The 19,511-nt window shown below is 39.9% G+C and overlaps 1 protein-coding gene across 7 annotated transcripts in view; it reads left to right on the forward strand.

Annotated features, from left to right (window-relative positions):
• SNTG1 (syntrophin gamma 1) overlaps positions 1 to 19,511 on the forward strand; it is a 316,811-nt gene that overhangs the window by 208,620 nt on the left and 88,680 nt on the right. For all 7 annotated transcript variants that reach the window (XM_067017514.1, XM_067017517.1, XM_067017513.1 and 4 more), the window contains 3 exons: positions 8,241 to 8,343; positions 13,378 to 13,460; positions 19,081 to 19,211. In XM_067017514.1, coding sequence (XP_066873615.1) covers positions 8,241 to 8,343; positions 13,378 to 13,460; positions 19,081 to 19,211 — 317 coding nt within the window. The remainder of the gene's footprint in view (positions 1 to 8,240; positions 8,344 to 13,377; positions 13,461 to 19,080; positions 19,212 to 19,511) is intronic.

Consider the following 19,511-nt stretch of genomic DNA (forward strand, 5'->3'; position numbering starts at 1 on the left):
CAGACCAGGGCTCGAACCCATGTCCCCTGCATTGGCAGGGGGATTCTCAACCACTGCGCCACCAGGGAAGCCCAACAGGCTTTATTTTATAAACTGAAGGCTGCGCTGTAGCTGGCACACACGGTAACACATTATTCGTTTATATCAACGTGAATCATACAACTGAATGTAAGACTTTTAGCAAAAAGTGATTAACGAATCAAAATAATTTCTTAGACAACGTGGCCCAATATTCGGGAGAGAGAATGTCGCCAGAAGGCATTATTGTTGGGATGGTTTAACAGTGTGTGTCACGTGTCATTGTCCTGTCTGACGATGTGGTCTTTGGAGAGCCGTTGAGTGTGTCCATTGGCTGAGAGCGACGGAGATCAGGACAGGAGGGGGGGGCCCTGCTCCGTTCAGCCGGCTCTGAGCCTGTCGCTCTGGTTTTGTCCCTGTGGTTTAAAGAGTGACCTACATTCAGTGAGATGCAAGACTCAGGCTTATTATTCTTCCTGGTTTTGTCCAGGAAAGAGCGCACAGAGTCCTCTATACACTTTCTTAGGACGTTATTCTGCTAGTATTATTAACACTTAACGATTTACTCCGTTTGGATTTATCGCTAGTGTATCCCCAGCTGCGCTTGCACCATTTACGATACCAGTCCTGTTAACACTAGGTTAAAAAACAAAAAGACGCCCTATCATATATTACAAGTTCAAATACATTAAGATCTGTTTTGGAGGTTCTATCCATTTCTACTGATGAATTTGCCCATTTGAATACTAATACGTTGATTTGATTATAGGATTTAACAGCATATTCAGGGATTGATAACTTCTCCCAATTCCTATTACTCTTCTTTTTAAAGTATTTCTCAGATGTTCTGGGGGACATTTTAAAAGTTTCTGTTGACTTAGTTTGTTTTTATTGAAAACTTCACCAAGTATATGGCATATCGTTGCAAGAGCTTAGATTTTATTTTCTGTCCTACAATAAGAATTTACAATTTCTTTAAAGCAATCTATGACAATTAGTTAAATTTCTAAAGGTTTTATAGGATTCTTCCCCAGATTTTAAATAATTTTCCTGGTGTTTATTGCTGTCATCGGAAAAAGGGTATTTTTATGTTACAGTAATCTTATAGGAAGCTACATTATCTTTTAAATTCCAGTTAACATTTTAGTGGCGTATACTTGGAGTCTGCAATTATATTTTTAATAAAAAAATTGTATTTTCTTACTAGTTATCAAATTAATTCCATTTTCTTATTTTACTTTATAAGTAAAACTCATCAATATTTTTGAAAACTAATGGACATCTTTATCCAGTACCTGATTTTGATTGACATGGTCTCCTTGTTTTAACATTTAGGATAATTTTTACTGCTTTTAGAAATTGACTTTACTAATTTTATTCATTCAAAAATATTTAATGAAGGCTTTTTATGAGCCAGGTGCTATCTTAGGCCCTTTGACTGCATCTGAGAACAAGATACAGCTTGCTGCCCTGGTGTGGAACCCAGTTTCACGGGGCAGAGACAAGTGACAGCATATTAGACACAGGGTGTCAGCACAGTGCAGGCGGGTAGGAAGGCGCCGACAGGCTCTGAAAAGACAGGTAGTGCAGGTGAACAAAGACAGAGGCATGTGGAGAGCTATCATTTGTAAAAGGGTGAGGAATGCAGGACTCATTGGGGTGACTTTTGAGCAAAGAGTAGAAGGAGGTAGGGGTGTAAAAGCCACACAGGTATTCGGGGAACGACCATGCTGGTCTCAGGGAACAGCCAGGCATAGTCAAGAAGCATCATAAGGTTTTCTTCTATTCCTATTTTTCTTAGAGTTTTTATTAGGAATTGCAGCTCAGTTTGACCAAATGTCCTCTCAGAATCTCTAAGGGAGGGGAAAAATCTACCTCTCTCTCTCTCTCTTTCTCTCTCTATCATCTCTCTATATATCAATAGATCTATGTATCAATAGATCATGTATGTATATTTAACTTGATGAAAGTAATTACTTTGATAATAACATCTGATATGTATCCAGGTTTGCTGTTTTGAAATAAAACCTACTCAGTCATAGTTCAATTTCTTTTGTCACTTGTTGGAGTCTATATGCTAATAGTACGTTTAGAATGATAACATCTATATTCATATTAATAATGGTCACGTTTTCTCTTCATACAATTTCGTATTAATTTTCATTTTAGTTTGATTTAATAACATGAATTAAAGCAACTTCAATAATTTTATGCTGGAATAATTACTTCTTAAAGAATTAGGTAAAACTTAGTTTTGAACCCATCTGTTCCTGATGTCTTTTTAAAAGTAAACTTTTTACCTATTTAAAACTTTTAATTTGACCTGCCTAATGGAACATAAAACTAGTCAGTTGGCACACAGCAATAAGAAAATACAGTAAAATATTACTTGTATCATTGAAGAAATCATCTTGGAATTAAAACAAATGCCGAAATGGTGTTACTATAGTGTGTGCACTAGCTAACAATGCATTCTGCTTGTTGAGTTAAAGTTCACCTTATCTAGAAGGTGACATTTCACCCACTTTTATTACATAGAATCTTATTTTAATGAGGTCTTTGAAAGTGATGGGATCTTTAGTCATAACTTTAAGTATTACAGTAAAAATGGATCACGTGTTCTACATAATCTTGCCTCACTAAAGTAAATGGTTCTCTTCCATATTATCATTACTATATCTTGATTATTAGAGCTGACATTTGTTATTCAGTCAACCTTCATTCTTATTTGTAATATTTACCAAAATTGAAAAATTACTGCATACTTGAATACTACTTTAAGCTGAAACTTTAGGAATTCAGAAGTATTAAATATTTAGTAGTTCTTTTTTAAACATACACCTATGTATACATTTTTGCCGTGACTTTTTATTTTACAACAACATAACATTCAGACTTGAAGGGCCCATGTAAAGGATCCTACTGTACTTATTGATGTACATGGAATGTTTTTCACAAATTAAAATGCGGGAAGGGTGGTGAAATGACTGAATGTGTGAAGTGGGAATGTCACGTTGCCTTTTTCTCCAGCTGTTCTGTCCACAATAACCCTAATCCTCATCCCTTATTCCATCTATTTTTAGCTTTCCCAGCACAGTTCTGTGTCACTTGGTGGTAGCAATTCAAGGTGAGAATTTCTAACTTATCCCCAATTCCCTTCGTATTTTGCATCGATTCCTCCAAATTCTACACGACACTTGATTTCTCACAGTTGATTCACCCACTACTTCCAATGGTGGTACAGTTCTATACCTTATTTTCCAGCTGGATAATTTCTGCTGTTACACTTGATTCACTCTCCAACCAACAGCACCGGGGCTTGTGGCCCTGACAGGCTCTGACAGACTCTGTCCTTGTCCTTCTTTCGAAGGCCCCGTCTCCTGCCCTGAAAACTGGCACCACGCTGCCCACCTGTCATCTGTAGGTGGGAAAGTGTACACCTGTCCTCACACCACAGAGAGGGGCGTGCACTCTTGCCCCCGGCGCTCCACAAATTCCTCCGAACACCTAAACGTGAACGCGGAGTGACAGGGGCCGGGGACCTAAGCCCACTCAGGAAAGCCTTACAATCACAGTTTCATCTCAAACTCTCATGCTGTAATAATATATGGAAGAAGTAAATTCTTTCTCCCCCACAACTACTATGAATAAAAAATGATTACAGAATGAAATGCTTTGTTTACTCAGTGTTCACAGGTGATCACATCTCAACCTGAGTAGCAAAGCTTGATATATTATCTAGTGTTAACATAGTTGTTTTGTCTGAAAAACAGTTTGTTTAAAGTCATTCCTCAAAGTCACGTTCAAGTTCCTCTTCTGCCAGAGGTCAAGACTTTAAGGAAATTGTTTAGTGCGGGTAACCTGTCAAGAGGGACGAGTCCAGAGTCAAAGTGAAATTCTGGGGTAACTGCTTTGCGACACGGCCGTCAGTGAGCTGCCGTGCTTATCTTCCTCGCTGGAGATCTGAGTCTTGTCTGGCTGTTCTGACATCACGCTGGGCTAAGAGCTGCGGTCTTCACAAGCTGTCTCAGTGCCTCCTTTGCCACTGAAGATGTGTGTGTGTGTGTGTGTGTGTGTGTGTCCCCTAATGTGTGCTTCAAGCAGGTCCAGGCAAAACAGAAGTCTCTCTTTTCATCAGTTAAAAACAACAGCCAAGGTTGGAGAGGACGAGGCTGAGTAGGCAGAGCGTAGAGGATTTTAGCATTTAGCGAAAATGCTCTGTATGATACGCTGCTGGTGGCTACATATTCGAACGCACAGAACGCTCAGCACGAAGAGCGAGGCCTCACGTAGGCCGCGCCCTCTGGGTGACGTTGCCGTGTCAAGGTAGGTTCGTAAGTTGTAACTAAGGTCCCACTCAGCGGGGGCATGTTGATCGTCGGGGACACTGTGCATCTGTGGGACAGGGGGTCTAGGGCAGATCTCTGTACTTTCCCCTCAATTTGGCAATGAACCTAAGACTACCCTACAAAAATAAATTCTTTAAAAATGAAAATATAAGATAACCCCCAGCTATGAGCACTTCTGACTTCCTAGCAAAGCAGCGGCAGACACAGCTAAATTGCTCTTTCGAGTCTCGTACAAGATAGGATGGCCCCCGGCAGGATGGAGGAAGGACAGAGGCCACAAAAGGATTTTATGACGTTTCCCTTCTAACAGACAAATGGAGCTTAAGAACGTTCAGCTCACAGACTGAGCTGTTAGCTTGTCCTGGTTTAACAGAGTCAACCTATAAATATCTCCTTCAATTCCACTTCCCTTTTCTGTTTTTACTGATGGCCATTTTTTACCAGTCTCTGTCCCTTTGCTCACGTACTCACCCAAGGCAATATGAGAGAATAACTGTGCTGATACATTATCTGATTAAAATGCACATTTGATTTGCATCATAAAATGTGAATGAACATGAAGAAGACAGTTGGATTGGTGCTGATTTCTGATTTTGCAGGAAGATGACATTCATCATTACTCATGATGTGGAACCTATATTTTCCAACCTGACAGTATCAGGCCAATGAAATATGCATCCAAGGCATAGTAGGAAAGCTGAAAAAAAATTAAAAACACATTATGTCAATCCTGGTCACTGAAAAGATAGATACTTCTGCATTAAGAAATGTGTATGTGTCAAGGACTTGAAGTTATGCCTATCCAGAAAGATACCCATAATTAGCCTTTTATTAAAAACAAAGTAAAGTAAAGTTGTCTCTCTAGGGTAAGATTTTATAATTTTTTAAAAGTTTTTATTTTTCTCAGTTACACTTGACCAAAACTTCAAGATTGAAGTTTACAAATGTAAAGCTTTAAAAGTAAAGCAGTTGCCCATTGCCTATTTCTGAGGTAACTATATTTGACTTATACATTTCTACTTTATTCTCTTATTTACACTTGAGATGCTTGTAATGTTATTTTTTATTTAACGCTAGACATTATCTGTTGCACGCTTACGATAGAATGTGAGTATTTAGCCGTTGCATTCCACCGCCCCATGTATTTCACTAACACACTCCCAATGCACTTACATAATAATGATTATATAAATATTAAATGTCACTTGGAAACAAGCCAAGTTCATAAATTCATACTAAGCTAAAAACTAAAGAAAAAAAACGGGAGGGCTTCCTTGGTGGCGCAGTGGTTGAGAATCCGCCTGCGGATGCAGGGGACACGGGTTCGTGCCCCGGTCCAGAAAGGTCCCACATGCCGCGGAGCGGCTGGGCCCGTGAGCCGTGGCCGCTGAGCCTGAGCGTCCGGAGCCTGTGCTCCACAACGGGAGATGCCACAGCAGTGAGAGGCCCGTGTACCGCAAAAAAAAAAAAAAAAAGGGGGGGGGGGACTTTGCATGGGATTGCCTTGAATCTGGAAAAGCAGGAGAGAGATGATTTCCTCACAGTGTTATGTCTGGGGGTCCATGACATAGCATCTCCCTCATTTATTTGACAATGTTGTATTTGTTTGTTGAAATTAAATCAAAACCAGTTGATCTTTGTATATTACTTTGTATCTGTGCTATTCCATACTAAACTCACTTAATAACTCACCTGGTAATGTCTCATGTAATAGTGTCCATAGGCTCCTAAGGATTTTCTGTGCTCAAGATCACATTACCTCTGAATAATGTCAGTTTCATTTCTTCTTTCAATTTTTATGATTTTTATTAGATCTTTTCTTGCCTTATTACAGTAAGATCTGAAGAAAAATTAAGTAGAAATGAAATTGGTGGACATTCTTGCCTCCTTTCTGATCTCAAAGAGAAATGTTTCAATAATTCATAGTTAATGCTATGATGCTTCTCATACATTTTTGTGTATAGTTTACTCTTTATAATATGAAGGATACTCCTTTGTATACTCAGTTTTCTGTGAGCTTTTATCAAATGAATGTAATCAGATGCTTCTTTGTATCTATTAAAATGATTATATAATTTTCTTCGTGTTTAAAATTTTCTCCTTTTAACGTGATGAAATACATTGTTTTCATGTGTGTGTCTGCATCTTCTCTGTCACTCAGACTGGGCTAATGTTATGTTCTGTCCTCAAGTTCACTGATTCCATCTTCTGTCACTCTATCACCGGGCCGATCCAACAAGGTTATGTATGTTATCGTATTTTTTAGTTCTATAATTTCATTTCCTTTTTATAATTTGTATTTCTTTCCTGAGATATTGTAATTTTTCCTTTGGTTCAAGATAATTTTTAATTTCTTGCTGAAATATTTTTAAGGTGGCTTTAAAACCCTTGTCAGATGATTCCAGTATGTAATTCATCTAGTTTGTCTTACTTGATTATCTTTTCTCGTTCAAATTATGATTTTCCTGGGTCTTAGGTGTGACGTGTTATTTAAATCCTGGCCATTTTGTTTATTTGTTAAGAGTCTCTGGTTCTTATTTACTTATTTTTCTTTTTAGCAAGAAGTCACTGTTTAGCACACAGGTCCTCGCCTAATTCTGTGGGCTGTGGTTCCACTGACAATATGACATTTACAACCTTTTTGGTGCTAGTTGGGTCTGATTGATTCATCCGTGTCATCAGGCTCCCCCCCCCCCCCACCCCGTGGCTTGATGGTGCTAGAGGAGGGCAAGGGGCTTCCCCAGGTCGGGTCCCTGCTGCCACTGAGTGGATAAAGGGATCCTTCACCTAGCAGTGGGTGGACCACCCCTCTGTTGGGAAAGAGCGTTGAAGACATCCTCTGTCTGTGCTCTTCCTCCAGGCCTGGGGGCCCTAATCGGTTTTTTTTCTTTCTACCTTTCAGAGTTCTACTTGGTTGTCTCTGGCACTTTTTTCAGTGTTTTAGTTGTACTTGTTTGGGAGAGATAACTCACTTTATGCCATCTTGTAGGGACCAGAAGTCATTCTAAACCATTTTGATAGTCAATTCTTTAATGACTTTATGGTGAGCATTTTTTATATGTTTAATAAATTATGTTCCCATGTTTATTAATTGCTTCTTCACTAATTATTCTTAATTCTTCTCTTAGTTTATGTGAGTGTGTAAATTATATATATACTTCTATCTTTGACAGGCGTGTTTGCTATAAACACTCCTCAGCTCTCTGAGCTTCTTTTAATATCGCTTACATTTGTTTTGGTGTAATATTTTGAGAAATTATCAGTATTTAACTGGTAGAAATAGACCTAGTAATTCTATAATTTAGAGAGTTGAGAGTTATTGATGAGAGCTGTCTCCATCATCATTCTAAATTTTCAGGGAAAGGAAAAGAAAATATACAATGATATAGTGGGAAAATAATAACCATTTATTTTTTGCAAAAGTGTTTGAGTGAATTGGAACAACTTTAATTAGAATTAGCACCCTGGTCAAATCTGCAGGGTAATTTATTCATAGATCTCCAAATAGTGCATCATGGATGCTCAATAAATATTTAGTAAATTAATAAATATAGTGGTTCAAGCACTACGTCTTTCTGTAGACCTAACATAGACCATAAGCTCACGAGAGCCTTGATAAATGTGAATGGGAGATGATGACATCGTGAGTGAACAGGGACCACAGGATGAAGGGAAGAGGAAGGGTGTGGATATGGCTGCAATCCTGCAGTGTTAGATCTCTCACCCCCTCCATCTGCCAGAAAAGGTTTCTGACCGCTAGGGAAAAATGTGAGACGTGGAAAAGACAACCCATTATTTCAAGGGTTTTCAATCGTACAAAAATTGTTGCCAGCGTACTGATAATGGTATCATTTTTATTATGTTTTTTGTTAGGTTCAGGTTCTTCGGAATGCCGGAGAAGAAGTGACCCTGACGGTCTCATTTTTTAAAAGAGCACCTGCTTTCCTCAAACTCCCACTGAACGAAGATTGTGCATGTAAGCATTTATGAAGAATAGGTAAAATGCTCACGTCATATTTACTTTCTAAACCATTATTTCCTGGCAGTAATTAGTAATTTCTTTTTAAAGTTGGGATTTCTGCCTGAATGCAAACATTCTTCTTTAATATCACAAAGCATTCAATTAACCCTTCTCCAAAGGGAACAGCTATTGTTTGTGTTTCAGAATGTATTCACATTTAGTTATTTTCCAACCTATAACTGGGGAAATATTATTTACTTTAAAAATAAATGTCATATCAAACATATACATTTTGTATCTCTATTAAAATTTCATTCATATTGTTTGATGAATATATATTCTCTAAGTAGAAAATAATATTCTCTTATTTGGCTACTGAACTTACTAAATAAGCATTTATACCTAATTTGTCCTGATGAGAATAGGGAGATTGAAGGAAGCCCCAGTCTGTGTGGAAATGTAATAATTTTCATAAGAGCTACTTAAAAATTTCTATCTATTTGCATATTATGAAATGAAATGCATATTATCCTATAGTTTTTGCTAAAATCAAAGAAGAATTATCTTTAACAGAGGCATAGTTGACATGAAATGAAATGCAAAGATCTTCAATGCTCAGCGGGATCAGCTCTGACAAACGCTCGCATTTGCTTAATCCACACCCCTTTAGATCACAGAACGGTTCTGCTGTGACTCTTCCAGTAAATAACATTCCCAGAAACAACTACTTGACTTAATTTCTTGTCATCAAGTATTAATGTAATCAAACTGTATTTATTCTTTTACATCTGCTTCTTTCATTATGAACCGTCTCGTGTTACATATTTCAGGAGTTTATTTATTTACATTGCTGTATAGTATTCTACTACATGAGTGTAGTAAAGTTTGGTAATGCATTCTCCTGCTGATAGACAGCAGAACTGTTTCTGGTATTTTGCTATTGTAAATAAAGCTGCTATAAACATTCTCATACAAGGCTTCTGGAAGTCATAGTATTTTATGTCACTTGCTATAAGTACGTAGGAGTGGAATTGCTGAGTCACAAGATAGATGTGTAATCAACTTGCTAACAAACTGCCAAATATATTTCTAAGGTGGGCGTATATTTAAAAACCTCCCACTGTCCACTCCAGTGGTGGATGAAAGAGGTCTGGCTGCTCTCCATTAATTCCAATATTTGATGGTCAAACATTTCTTTAGCTATTCTCTTGAGTGTGTAGTGGTACCGAATTGTAGTTTTAATTTGCATTTCCCTGAAGACTAATGACGATTAGCTCCTTGTCATGTGCTATTTGCATATTTTATTATCTATTTGCATATCTTATTTTGTAATGTGTCTGCTCACGTCTTTTCCCCATTTTTCTGTTGGTATGCCTTTATATTATCACACTGAAGGAGTCGATAAGCCTGTTTATAATAAGCTTTTTGTTAGCTATATGTGTTACAAACATTCTGTGCATGACTGTATTTTTTACCTAAACGTGTCTCAAGTTTGCACAACTTGTTGATTTTGATAAGGTCTAATTTACCATTTTGTTGCTGTTGTTTTTGTTGTATATGCTTTTGGTTTTCTGCATCTTTTCTAAGAAATATTTGCCTACCCCAAGGTCACAAGGATATCTCCCTACATTTTTGCAAGCAGCTTTATAGCATTGGTTTTTATGTTGAAGTTTATAATCTATCTTATATTAGAAACATTTTGGTTCCGAGGGAGGAATCAAGAATGAAGGAATGACTCTCTTATTTCCACTAATTTATGCGTCTGTTCTTTCACCAAAACCACACTGTTGATTATTGCAGCTTTATAATACTTTAAAAAGTCACCTAGGATAGGTTCTTTAATTGTGTGATACTTCAGGATCATTTGGCTATTCTAGATTCTTTGCATTACTGCATCCATTTAAAAATAGCACATCAATTTCTATTTAAAAAACTATTATGATTTTGAATGTGACTGAATTTATAGACAATTAATATAATTAACACCTTAACCATTTTAAACCTTTCATTCCACAAACATATCTTTCCATTTATTTATATTTTAATTTTTCTCATCAATATTTTAAAGTTTCCAGTGGAAAAATATTGCATATCTTACATTAAATTTATTTTAAGCATTTTATGTTTTTGTTTTATTATAAATATTTTGAAGATTTAATTTTCTAATTATCTGTTGCTAACACATAGAAACAATAACACATCACATTTTTATACATCAACATTCTGCAGCATAGTTTAATTTTCTTATTAATTCTAGTAAGATTTTTATACTTTCTCTAAATTTTTCAACATATAAAGTTATGTCATCTGCAAATAATGTTTTGCTTGTTTCTTTCCAAGCTTTATTTCTTTTAATTCATTTCTTTGCGGAGGAGGGGCGGGTGGTGTATTGCAGCAGCTTGGACCTCTGTAAAATGCTGAGTGAAGTGCTGAGTGCAGACGTCCTTCTCCTGCTCAGGATATTAGTGGGAAATCTTCCAGTTTTTTACCATTAAGTGTGGCATCAGCTGTGGGTGTTCATAGATGCCCTTTTTTAGAATAGAATAGAGGTGCCCTTATATTACTGGGTTCTTGAGGATTTTTCTTTTCCTTTCTTTTTTTAATAGAAGTTAATGTTGAGTTGTGTCCAATATTTTTCCATCCCTTGAGATATTACATTTTTTCATTTTTTTTTAATTCTGTTGATCGGGTGACTTTTTAAAAATTGATTTTGAATGACAAATAAAGCCTGCATTCCTAGGATAAACATCATGGTCATGGCGTATGTTTTTATGTATATTACACGTTTTAATTTGCTAATGTATTGCTATTTTTTTTTAATCTATGTGCATTAAAGATTTCCAGATGTACTTTTCTTTTCCTGTAGTGTTTTAGTGGGATTTTGGTACCAGGGTTATTATGTCTTTGTATAAGTTGTGAAGTTGTAACTCGTATTTCCAGAGAGAAATTGTTTAACAGAGTTCATATCTCTTTCTTAAATGATGGAATAAATTCAGCAGAGAAGCAATCTGATCCTAGAATTATCATTTTTGTTTTGTATGAATTAATTTCTTAAATGGATATAGGCCTTTTTTGATATTCTCTTTTCTTCTTTTGTAAATTTTGGTTAGATATTTTTCAATAGTTTTGTTCATTTCAACTAAGTTGTCAATCTTTGCATGAAGTTATTCATCATATCTTTTCAATATCCTTTTAATATCTGTTGATTTGCAGTAATGCCTCCTCCTTCATTCCTGATACTTATAATTTATATTTTCTCTCTTTTACTAGATCGTTTTTGCTCTGGGTTTTATTAATCGTTCCAAAGAACCCATTTTTGTCTTGGTTAGTTCTGTCTGTTATTTTCAGTGTGCTGTTTCATTGCTTTTCACTTTTATTTTTATTATTTTCTGTCTTCTGTTCACTTTGTTTGCTCTTCCACTTCTAACATCTTAAGGCACAAGCATAGATCACTGAGTTTACATCTACCTTCTTTTTGTGCTATAGTTAAGTCTTTAAATTCCAAAGGACTACTGTCGATGCATTACAGAATTTGATATGCTATGTTTTCATTTTGTTCAGTTCAAAATGCATATGAGTTTTAAAGTAATATGTGTGTCCATTAAAGGTATGGTCTCATAAGAGAGAAACACAGCGAAAACATCAAAAGAAAAAATAGCAAAAACAAAGTATGAACTTCTTAAGATTTAAAGAGTGTGAAAACTGTATCTAGGCTAGTACAGCAAAAAAGCCTGTTTCCTTTCAGAGCACCAGGAAAACTATAGAATTTCAGGGTCATAAAAGAGTAGAGCAGCGTCATTTTTTGGTTTTTTTTTGAGCACGTGGGTTAATACATTAGGAGCATAACCTGTAATGATGTTTGCATTTAAGCATTGTATGTCAAATAAAAATTGGGAATCAATTACATTAATAGATCATATTTACCTACATTAACAACTCCAAAAATATAATGTTTACAGAAAAAGCAGTGAATCAGAAATCAAGAAATATGTATTTTAATCCTGACTGAAACAATTACTAAATTGTAAAATCTTAGAAAAATCACAAATCTTTAAGACATATATTACTCATCTTTATTTTTTTTTATACAGCAGGTTTTTATTAGTTATTTTATACATATTAAACACTTATCTTTAAAAAATAGACATTGGTAGGTTTCTCATGAGGATCTAATACGAAGTGTTTTAGTTGCAAATTCACAAAATTAAATAGTGTCAATGAGGGTGCTTCCAACAGTATATACCAAGAACAGTTGTAAAGACAGAGCACTTACAGACTTTTTGTGTATCATGGAGAATTATGGTAAATAAACATGGGATTTGCTAGTAGATTAAGACATGATATTAAATAGAATTTTGTAGCCAAACAAAATCTTGCATCATTCTAAGTATGATTCATAAGAATAGGCCACTTTGGATAATAAAATGAAATAGTATTTTTTATATGGTTGCATATTTCCCTTAATAAAACCTTAATATTTCTGAAATCAAAGATAAATATTTAGACGTAGAGAATGGACTTGAGGACACGGGGAGGGGGAGGGGTAAGCTGGGACGAAGTGAGAGGGTGGCAGGGACATACATACACTACCAAACGTAGGGTGGATAGCTAGTGGGAAGCAGCCGCATAGCACGGGGAGATCAGCTCGGTGCTCTGTGACCACCTAGAGGGGTGGGATAGGGAGGATGGGAGGGAGACGCAAGAGGGAGGGGATATGGGGATAGATGTATATGTATAGCTGATTCACTTTGTTATAAAGCAGAAACTAACGAACCATTGTAAAGCAATTATACTCCAATAAAGATGTTAAAAAAATAAAAAGAAAAGAAAAGATAAATATTTGCAGGTCTCTTTGGGGCCACTTTAGGTTTTAATTTTTATTTTTGTTTACTTGCAAAACTCTGGCTTTGATTCAAGTGAGATACAGATTTATTTTACTGCCTGGCTTACCTGATACCACTGGGGGCACTGAATGAGGTACGCCGTGTAGAAGGTGTCCGTGTAGAACACGTGGGCTTCTAACCAACGATGCTGTGACTCTTCCCGCAGGTGCACCGAGTGACCAGAGCAGCGGCACCTCCTCTCCCCTCTGCGACAGTGGCTTGCACCTCAACTATCATCCCAACAACACAGTAAGACGCCCAGGGCTCAGTCCCTATTAACGAGGAGGGCACCCAAGAAAAATATATGTAGTTAGATAGAGTTTGCACAAGCTGGTCTAGGACCCGGTTTCTCTGATATAGTTGAAATCCTCGGCTGCTTTATTTTTTGAGAATTATGATAATTCAGGGAGGAGGAAAATAAGTAGGTCTGTTATTTTTTACTGCTATTTTTCTCCCCTCTCAGGTCTGTATTAGCCCTTTGTAAGCTATAGAAACGACTTTGAGAGGTCACGTGTAAAATCATCCAATCATTTTATAACATTGCATATTATATGTAATTTCATGTTCTCAATAATTTGACATAATTTTTATCATTTTTCTTTTGAAATTATTTAGCTACAAGTAGCTATATACAAGTAGCTATATACAAGTAGCTAATATACAAGTAGCTAATATACAAGTAGCTATATACAAGTAGCTATATACACGTAGCTATATAATGCGCCATATATTAGGGTTGCTCAGCAATCTTCATGCACACCAGGGAATTAATGTAAAGGGAGAAAATCTAACCTACACATTGTGTAAAATGTGAGGAATATTAAACTATACATGTATTTAATAATTGATAAATTTGGCATATTTGGTTTATAAAGTGTCCATTTTTATTTTCCACCTGTACTTCGGAGTAAACAGGGTTTTTTTTTCTTTTATAAATATTTTGAAACTCCTTGTATTTCGCCCTTCAAAACATGCACACATTCCAAAGACAAAACGATTCCCTCTGGTGAAGTGTGAGACTAACAATCTCCCCTGTGCTCACAAGCATGGCGAGAAGCAGAGCTCGCTTTGTGTACAGTTTTATTTCCTACTCCACGTGTTAGGGTGTATGTGACCCGGAGCTTCTCTGCCTGCTGCGATTCACTGCCCACTGGAAATTCTTGCCCTCATTGTGGCATTTCACTTCAGAGGCCTCCTCTGAACATCTGCAGGTCTCCGTGGCCTTCACTGTGCAGAACGGCTCGGCATTCATCTCAGCTGAGTCCCACAGGCCTCCGCGTCTTTTTCATTTGTTTGTTTTCTGCTCCGAAAGAGGAACCCTTGGCAACATCAAAGCTTATCTCTGCGAGTATAAACCAACCCCATCTGGGTGTACTTCACTGCCCGTCTCCTTTACTTCTGTTACCAGAGAAATCACTGTCACACAATAGTTAATACTTAAAATGCGGGAGCTTCAGAAGATGGCGAGATCTGAGTGAGTCACTTTCCTGACCAGAGAGCGAATATGCACGTCCCCTGCTCCCATCGGCTCCCTCCTCAAGGCTCGTACAGCCTCCAACCCAGTCTGTGCCTCTTGCTTCAGTAATTGCTCTGCTCCCCCCGGTCCCTCCCAGCGGAGCCGCCCTTGAGGCCTTTGATGTCTTTCCGTCCTTTGTGCTGGGCGGTGCCCTGAACCCCGCTGCTGTGCGTGTCGCTGCCCCTCTTTCAGGAGTCTCTGCCTGGAATCGGTAGGGCCGCGGCCGAGGACGCGGAGGTGGGGCACAGAGGCAGCCTGCCCGGCCTCGGCAGGGGACACGGTGGCCGCCCGCCCTCAGGAGCCCACAAACAGCCAGGTGTTCCCTCCCCATCCACTTTCTCCTGAGAGCTTTCCCCACCCGTGTCACTCACACACGAGTCCCCGTCTCAGCTCTGCCATTTACCGCGGAGCGGGGACAAGGGTGCCTAGGAGTGATTTTATTCTAGTTCTGGCCCCTGTGCCCTTGGACTCCTGTGTGCTAATAAGTGGACACGAAGGTCTGTGCGTGGGAGCTGCTCTGGCCTGTTTCTCACTCAGCCCGCTGACGTGCACAGCAGCGTCTACAGACTTGGTTACGTGACCTGTGCCTCTATACGGTTGCTTGATATAACGTCTTCCTTTACAAAGGCGTAAAGAGAGTCAGGAAACGGCTCAGCAGTTCTGTAACACGGCTGGTCCAGACAAATCCAGCTGTAAACTTTTCCCCAAAATCTATCACCATAAATGGTTCTCACTGAGCTGTGTCGTTCCGTTTTCAAGAGGCATCGTTTATTCCCATTTTTAGCATTAGGACTGAACATTATTTGACATTTGCCGAAGATCTTTAAGTGTAAGGAAATTAATGGCACTTAGGATGTTTTAGACAATGAGAATCGAGACATATATAAATCAAAGTGTAATAAAAATAAAGGCAGCAATTGCGTTTAAGTTAATTGGATATTTGCTGAGAACCTGCTCTGAGAAAACCCTCTTCGAGGTGCCATGGGAAAAAAACCATTACGGTTCCTGACCCCCAAAAGTCTAAAATCCAGATCTATAAAAGTAACTGTAATGTAAGCAGGAAAATTACAATGGACGTTAGCATCCTAACATCAGAGAAAAGGGCTGCTAGAGTCTTTGAACATCTGACTTACAGAAATCAACAAAAATGGGGGACTTCAGACCAAATGTGAGCCCGCCTGGGAATCAGAGCTGAGTGGGTCACCCAGAGTCGGCACCCGGTTGAGGGGGTGGAGGGCGTGTCTGCTCAGAGGCTCATGAAATGCGGCCTCCTCCTGACCCATCACTAAATAACGAGGCCCCAGGGCACCGGGAGGCGCGTGCCACAGAAAGTGTGCAGATCGCAGAGACGGGGTCCGTGAGAGGAGCGCTCGGTCCTCTGCTGTGTCTGCGTCCTCCCCGCTATCCCAGGCCCGGGGCTTCTGTTCTTAGCTCCCGTGCCTTCACTATCCTCTGAAGGACATGTCGCGTGAGCAGGTGCCATGTGAGCAGGTTCCCTCAAGCATTCTGTGTATATGTTAAGGCAGCATTTTACACATATGAGAAAATAACACCTTATAATATATATATATTAACATCACTCCACTTTCTTACATAAAAACGCAGTCTAGTCCTTCTGCGGGCCTGAGATCACTAAGCTTTAGCGTATATTTCTGCTCACCAGGAGACTTAAATCCAGATAAGCAGCTATAACCAGATTCTGAGAAACATCTTTCTTAACCGTGTACCTTAAAGGAATGCTTTTATGCCAAATGCTTAACAAACTTTGGATCAGCCTTCTGCCCTGTACGCTCTTCTATTCTGGTCTGATAGTTGCTCTTGAGGTTATTGTATATGGCAACATACCTTGAAATGTGTTACATTTTGAGAAGAGAGTTTATTTTAAAGTAAAGACTATGTAAATGCTACTTTTCCCGTTCACGCTATTAACATTATAGGAAACAACATTCTCGACACTGAAGAGTAAAGCTCTTGAAAAGTAGTTACGGGCCTTAAAGCCATCAAAATTCTTGTGTTTTTAGATCCTTTTATATACAATTAAAAATAACTCCAAGACTGCTGTTACACAACAAGACTAGAAAGCAAATTTATATTCTACTATTGGAATTAAAATAAATAATAAAGATAAATAATGTTCAAAAGATACCAGATAGTCCACTGTAAATAACAGATCTGTAAAATGAAATACATGGGCCCTGATTAGTTCAATAGCTGAAGTGGGACTTCTCTCGTATTTTTTATAAGAAAGGAACATAGAAGAAAGTGACAAGTTTACATCTTTGGTACATAAAGACGTCCATTCCGGGTGCTACATCAGGACATGTCAAAGATCACATGTGTTTTTACACCTGCTGACCCACGAGGCCTATAACATGTGATTTGTAAAGCTTGCCCTCCTCACCTCTTGGTGATTGCCATTCTCCATATTCCATTACCTGGGTCTTTTATGTTCTTTCACATTTTCTATCTGTTCAGGGAACAATGGAGTGAGAGGATCTCTTTGTGCTTCTCATGAACGACAGGAAACAAATAATTTGCCTAAAGTTACGTTGCAAAACTGAGAAATAATCAAGACAGACATCTGAGTCATTCTTTCCACGGTTTCAGCTCTGATTAGAAGAGTTAAATGCCGTGCTGTGGTGTCAGAGAGACGTAGGTCAGAGTGAATCCTGGCCCTGTTGCTGGCCGGCTGGGGGCCTCGGGCAGACACCTGACTGTACAACCTCGCAGGTGTGGGCCTCGAACACGGGGCCCGGCAGCAGGTTTCAGCCACGTGCCGCTGTGAGCTTAGTGACGGGCCTGCTCGGTCAGGTCCGGCCCGGCCACAGAAACCGCGCCCGTGTACCCCAGGTGTCACACAGGATCGTGGTTTCAAGTGTCCCCACGCAGAAAAGACGGGAAGCAATAATTGACTGTTTCTAAAAACCTCTAGGTTTTCCTTTGGTGACAGCCTTGTCTTTGGAGATGGGTGTGGTGTGGCACAGAGGAGCTACATAACTTGCCCCAGGACTCACCAGTTGGGAAATCGGGATTTTGAACCCAGATGGTCTAATTCTTACGGGGAGCCTCAGCCCTCACGTGCTGACCATCTGTGACATCTGACGTGAGGGCCAGGAGAAAGGAAACGATTCACGGGAAACCTGGGTCTGTGCCTTTCAGTCACCGTAGAAGCACCGAAAGCAGCTGTCTTGCACCAGAGGCTGTGTGTCCCGGAGACCTGGCACCAGTGGAGCCCCTGGCTCTTGTCTGCCAGGCCTCCCTCCCGGCACTCGAAACTGCTGGAAGGATTTCGTAGGCGTTCATTGGCACGATGGTTGACAATTCACCTGATGCCAGAGAGCTCTCAACCTCTAGTGAAAATAATGGAAGTTTCCCCCTCCCCCCAAGGAAGCAATTTTGAAGAACTTAATACCTGAAAGAAAAGTTAATAATGTCTGGACTCACAGAGGTTCGACATTTAGACTAAAATAGAATCTCCTCCTAGCACCATCACTCAAACATTATGGAGTCTATAGCGTAGAGAGAAATCCGTGTCAGCGGTTCTCTGATCAGCCGGAGCCTTGCCCTGGGCAGCCCGGGCCGACTACACGTCACCGTCCTTCCCGTGCCGGTGTCGGGAGCGATCTTAACTGGGAAGCCGATCCAATGAAAGACACACGGATCAGCGGCAGCTGAAAAGCCCAAAAGTTAACCAAAGATATGTCCTTTGTATACGTAAGGAAAAACACTTAAGCTTTTTATGAAACTTAAAATATATATAATTTTAAACCAGTAGTAGTTGTCTTAACATGAACACATGAGAAAATAGGGACATTTTACTGACATAAACATGAAATGAGAACAATGGACAGAGATTTCCTTGAGCAGCGTTTGAGGGCGGTTCTACAGGAGCATTCCTCCTACTGAAAAGTCATTTTATGTAAGTGACGAATCACAAGCCCTTATCACAACGTTTAGTGCTTAGCGGACAGAAAATATCTGCTCATTGAACGAACTTGATTTTGGTTACCCACTGGCTCCCTGGAATTACAGCTCCGCCCCGTCCTTCTCATTCTCCAATGAATTCAGTCGCCGCTACTTGATTTCCTCTTCCTTCTCCTCTGCCCGTTTTTCATGTTTTCACGACAGTTCTTCATCTCAGCGATTCCCTCCTCACTTGCTCATAGAATCCCAATAACAGCGCAGTTAGCAAAGGTATAGCTTTAGTGCCAGCCGGCAGGGATCGCGTGTGGTGTCCCGTAAGTGCCTTCGGGTTATTTAAGGGTTCGGTGGGCCTCGGGTGAACAGGGTGTGACCGCAGCACTGAACGCACGCAAACAAAGCAGCCTCGCTGAGCGCCCGCTCTCTTTTCAGGACGCGCTGTCCCGCTCTTCGTGGCCCGCGGCCCCGGGCCTGAGGTGGGACAAGCGATGGCGCGACCTCAGGCTCGTCCCCCTGCTGCATTCGCGGCTCTCGCAGTGCGTGCCCGGGACGGACCGCAGCCGGTGAGTTCATGTCAGCGCCTCCGCCCGCCTGCTGATTGCAAGTGAGACGTGGAGCGAAACCTGCAACGTGACAGGTTTCTCGCGTCGGAAGACCCGCAGGACAGTAGCGTAATGTCGCCAAACACGCCTCGGCGCAGGCGCTCGAGGCACAGGTTGGCCTCAGGCCTCGGCCCTGCTGACCGGGTCCTGGTGACAGTCAGGCACCAGCTCCATCACCCCGGCGCCTCCGAGTCGGGGCTCAGCTCAGGGGCTGGGTCGCCTCGGCTGCCACCAGGGAGGGTGGGCCCAAGGGGCCGCCGG

Source organism: Kogia breviceps, chromosome 17, assembly GCF_026419965.1.
Source record: "Kogia breviceps isolate mKogBre1 chromosome 17, mKogBre1 haplotype 1, whole genome shotgun sequence".
NCBI classification, from domain to species: Eukaryota; Metazoa; Chordata; class Mammalia; order Artiodactyla; family Physeteridae; genus Kogia; species Kogia breviceps.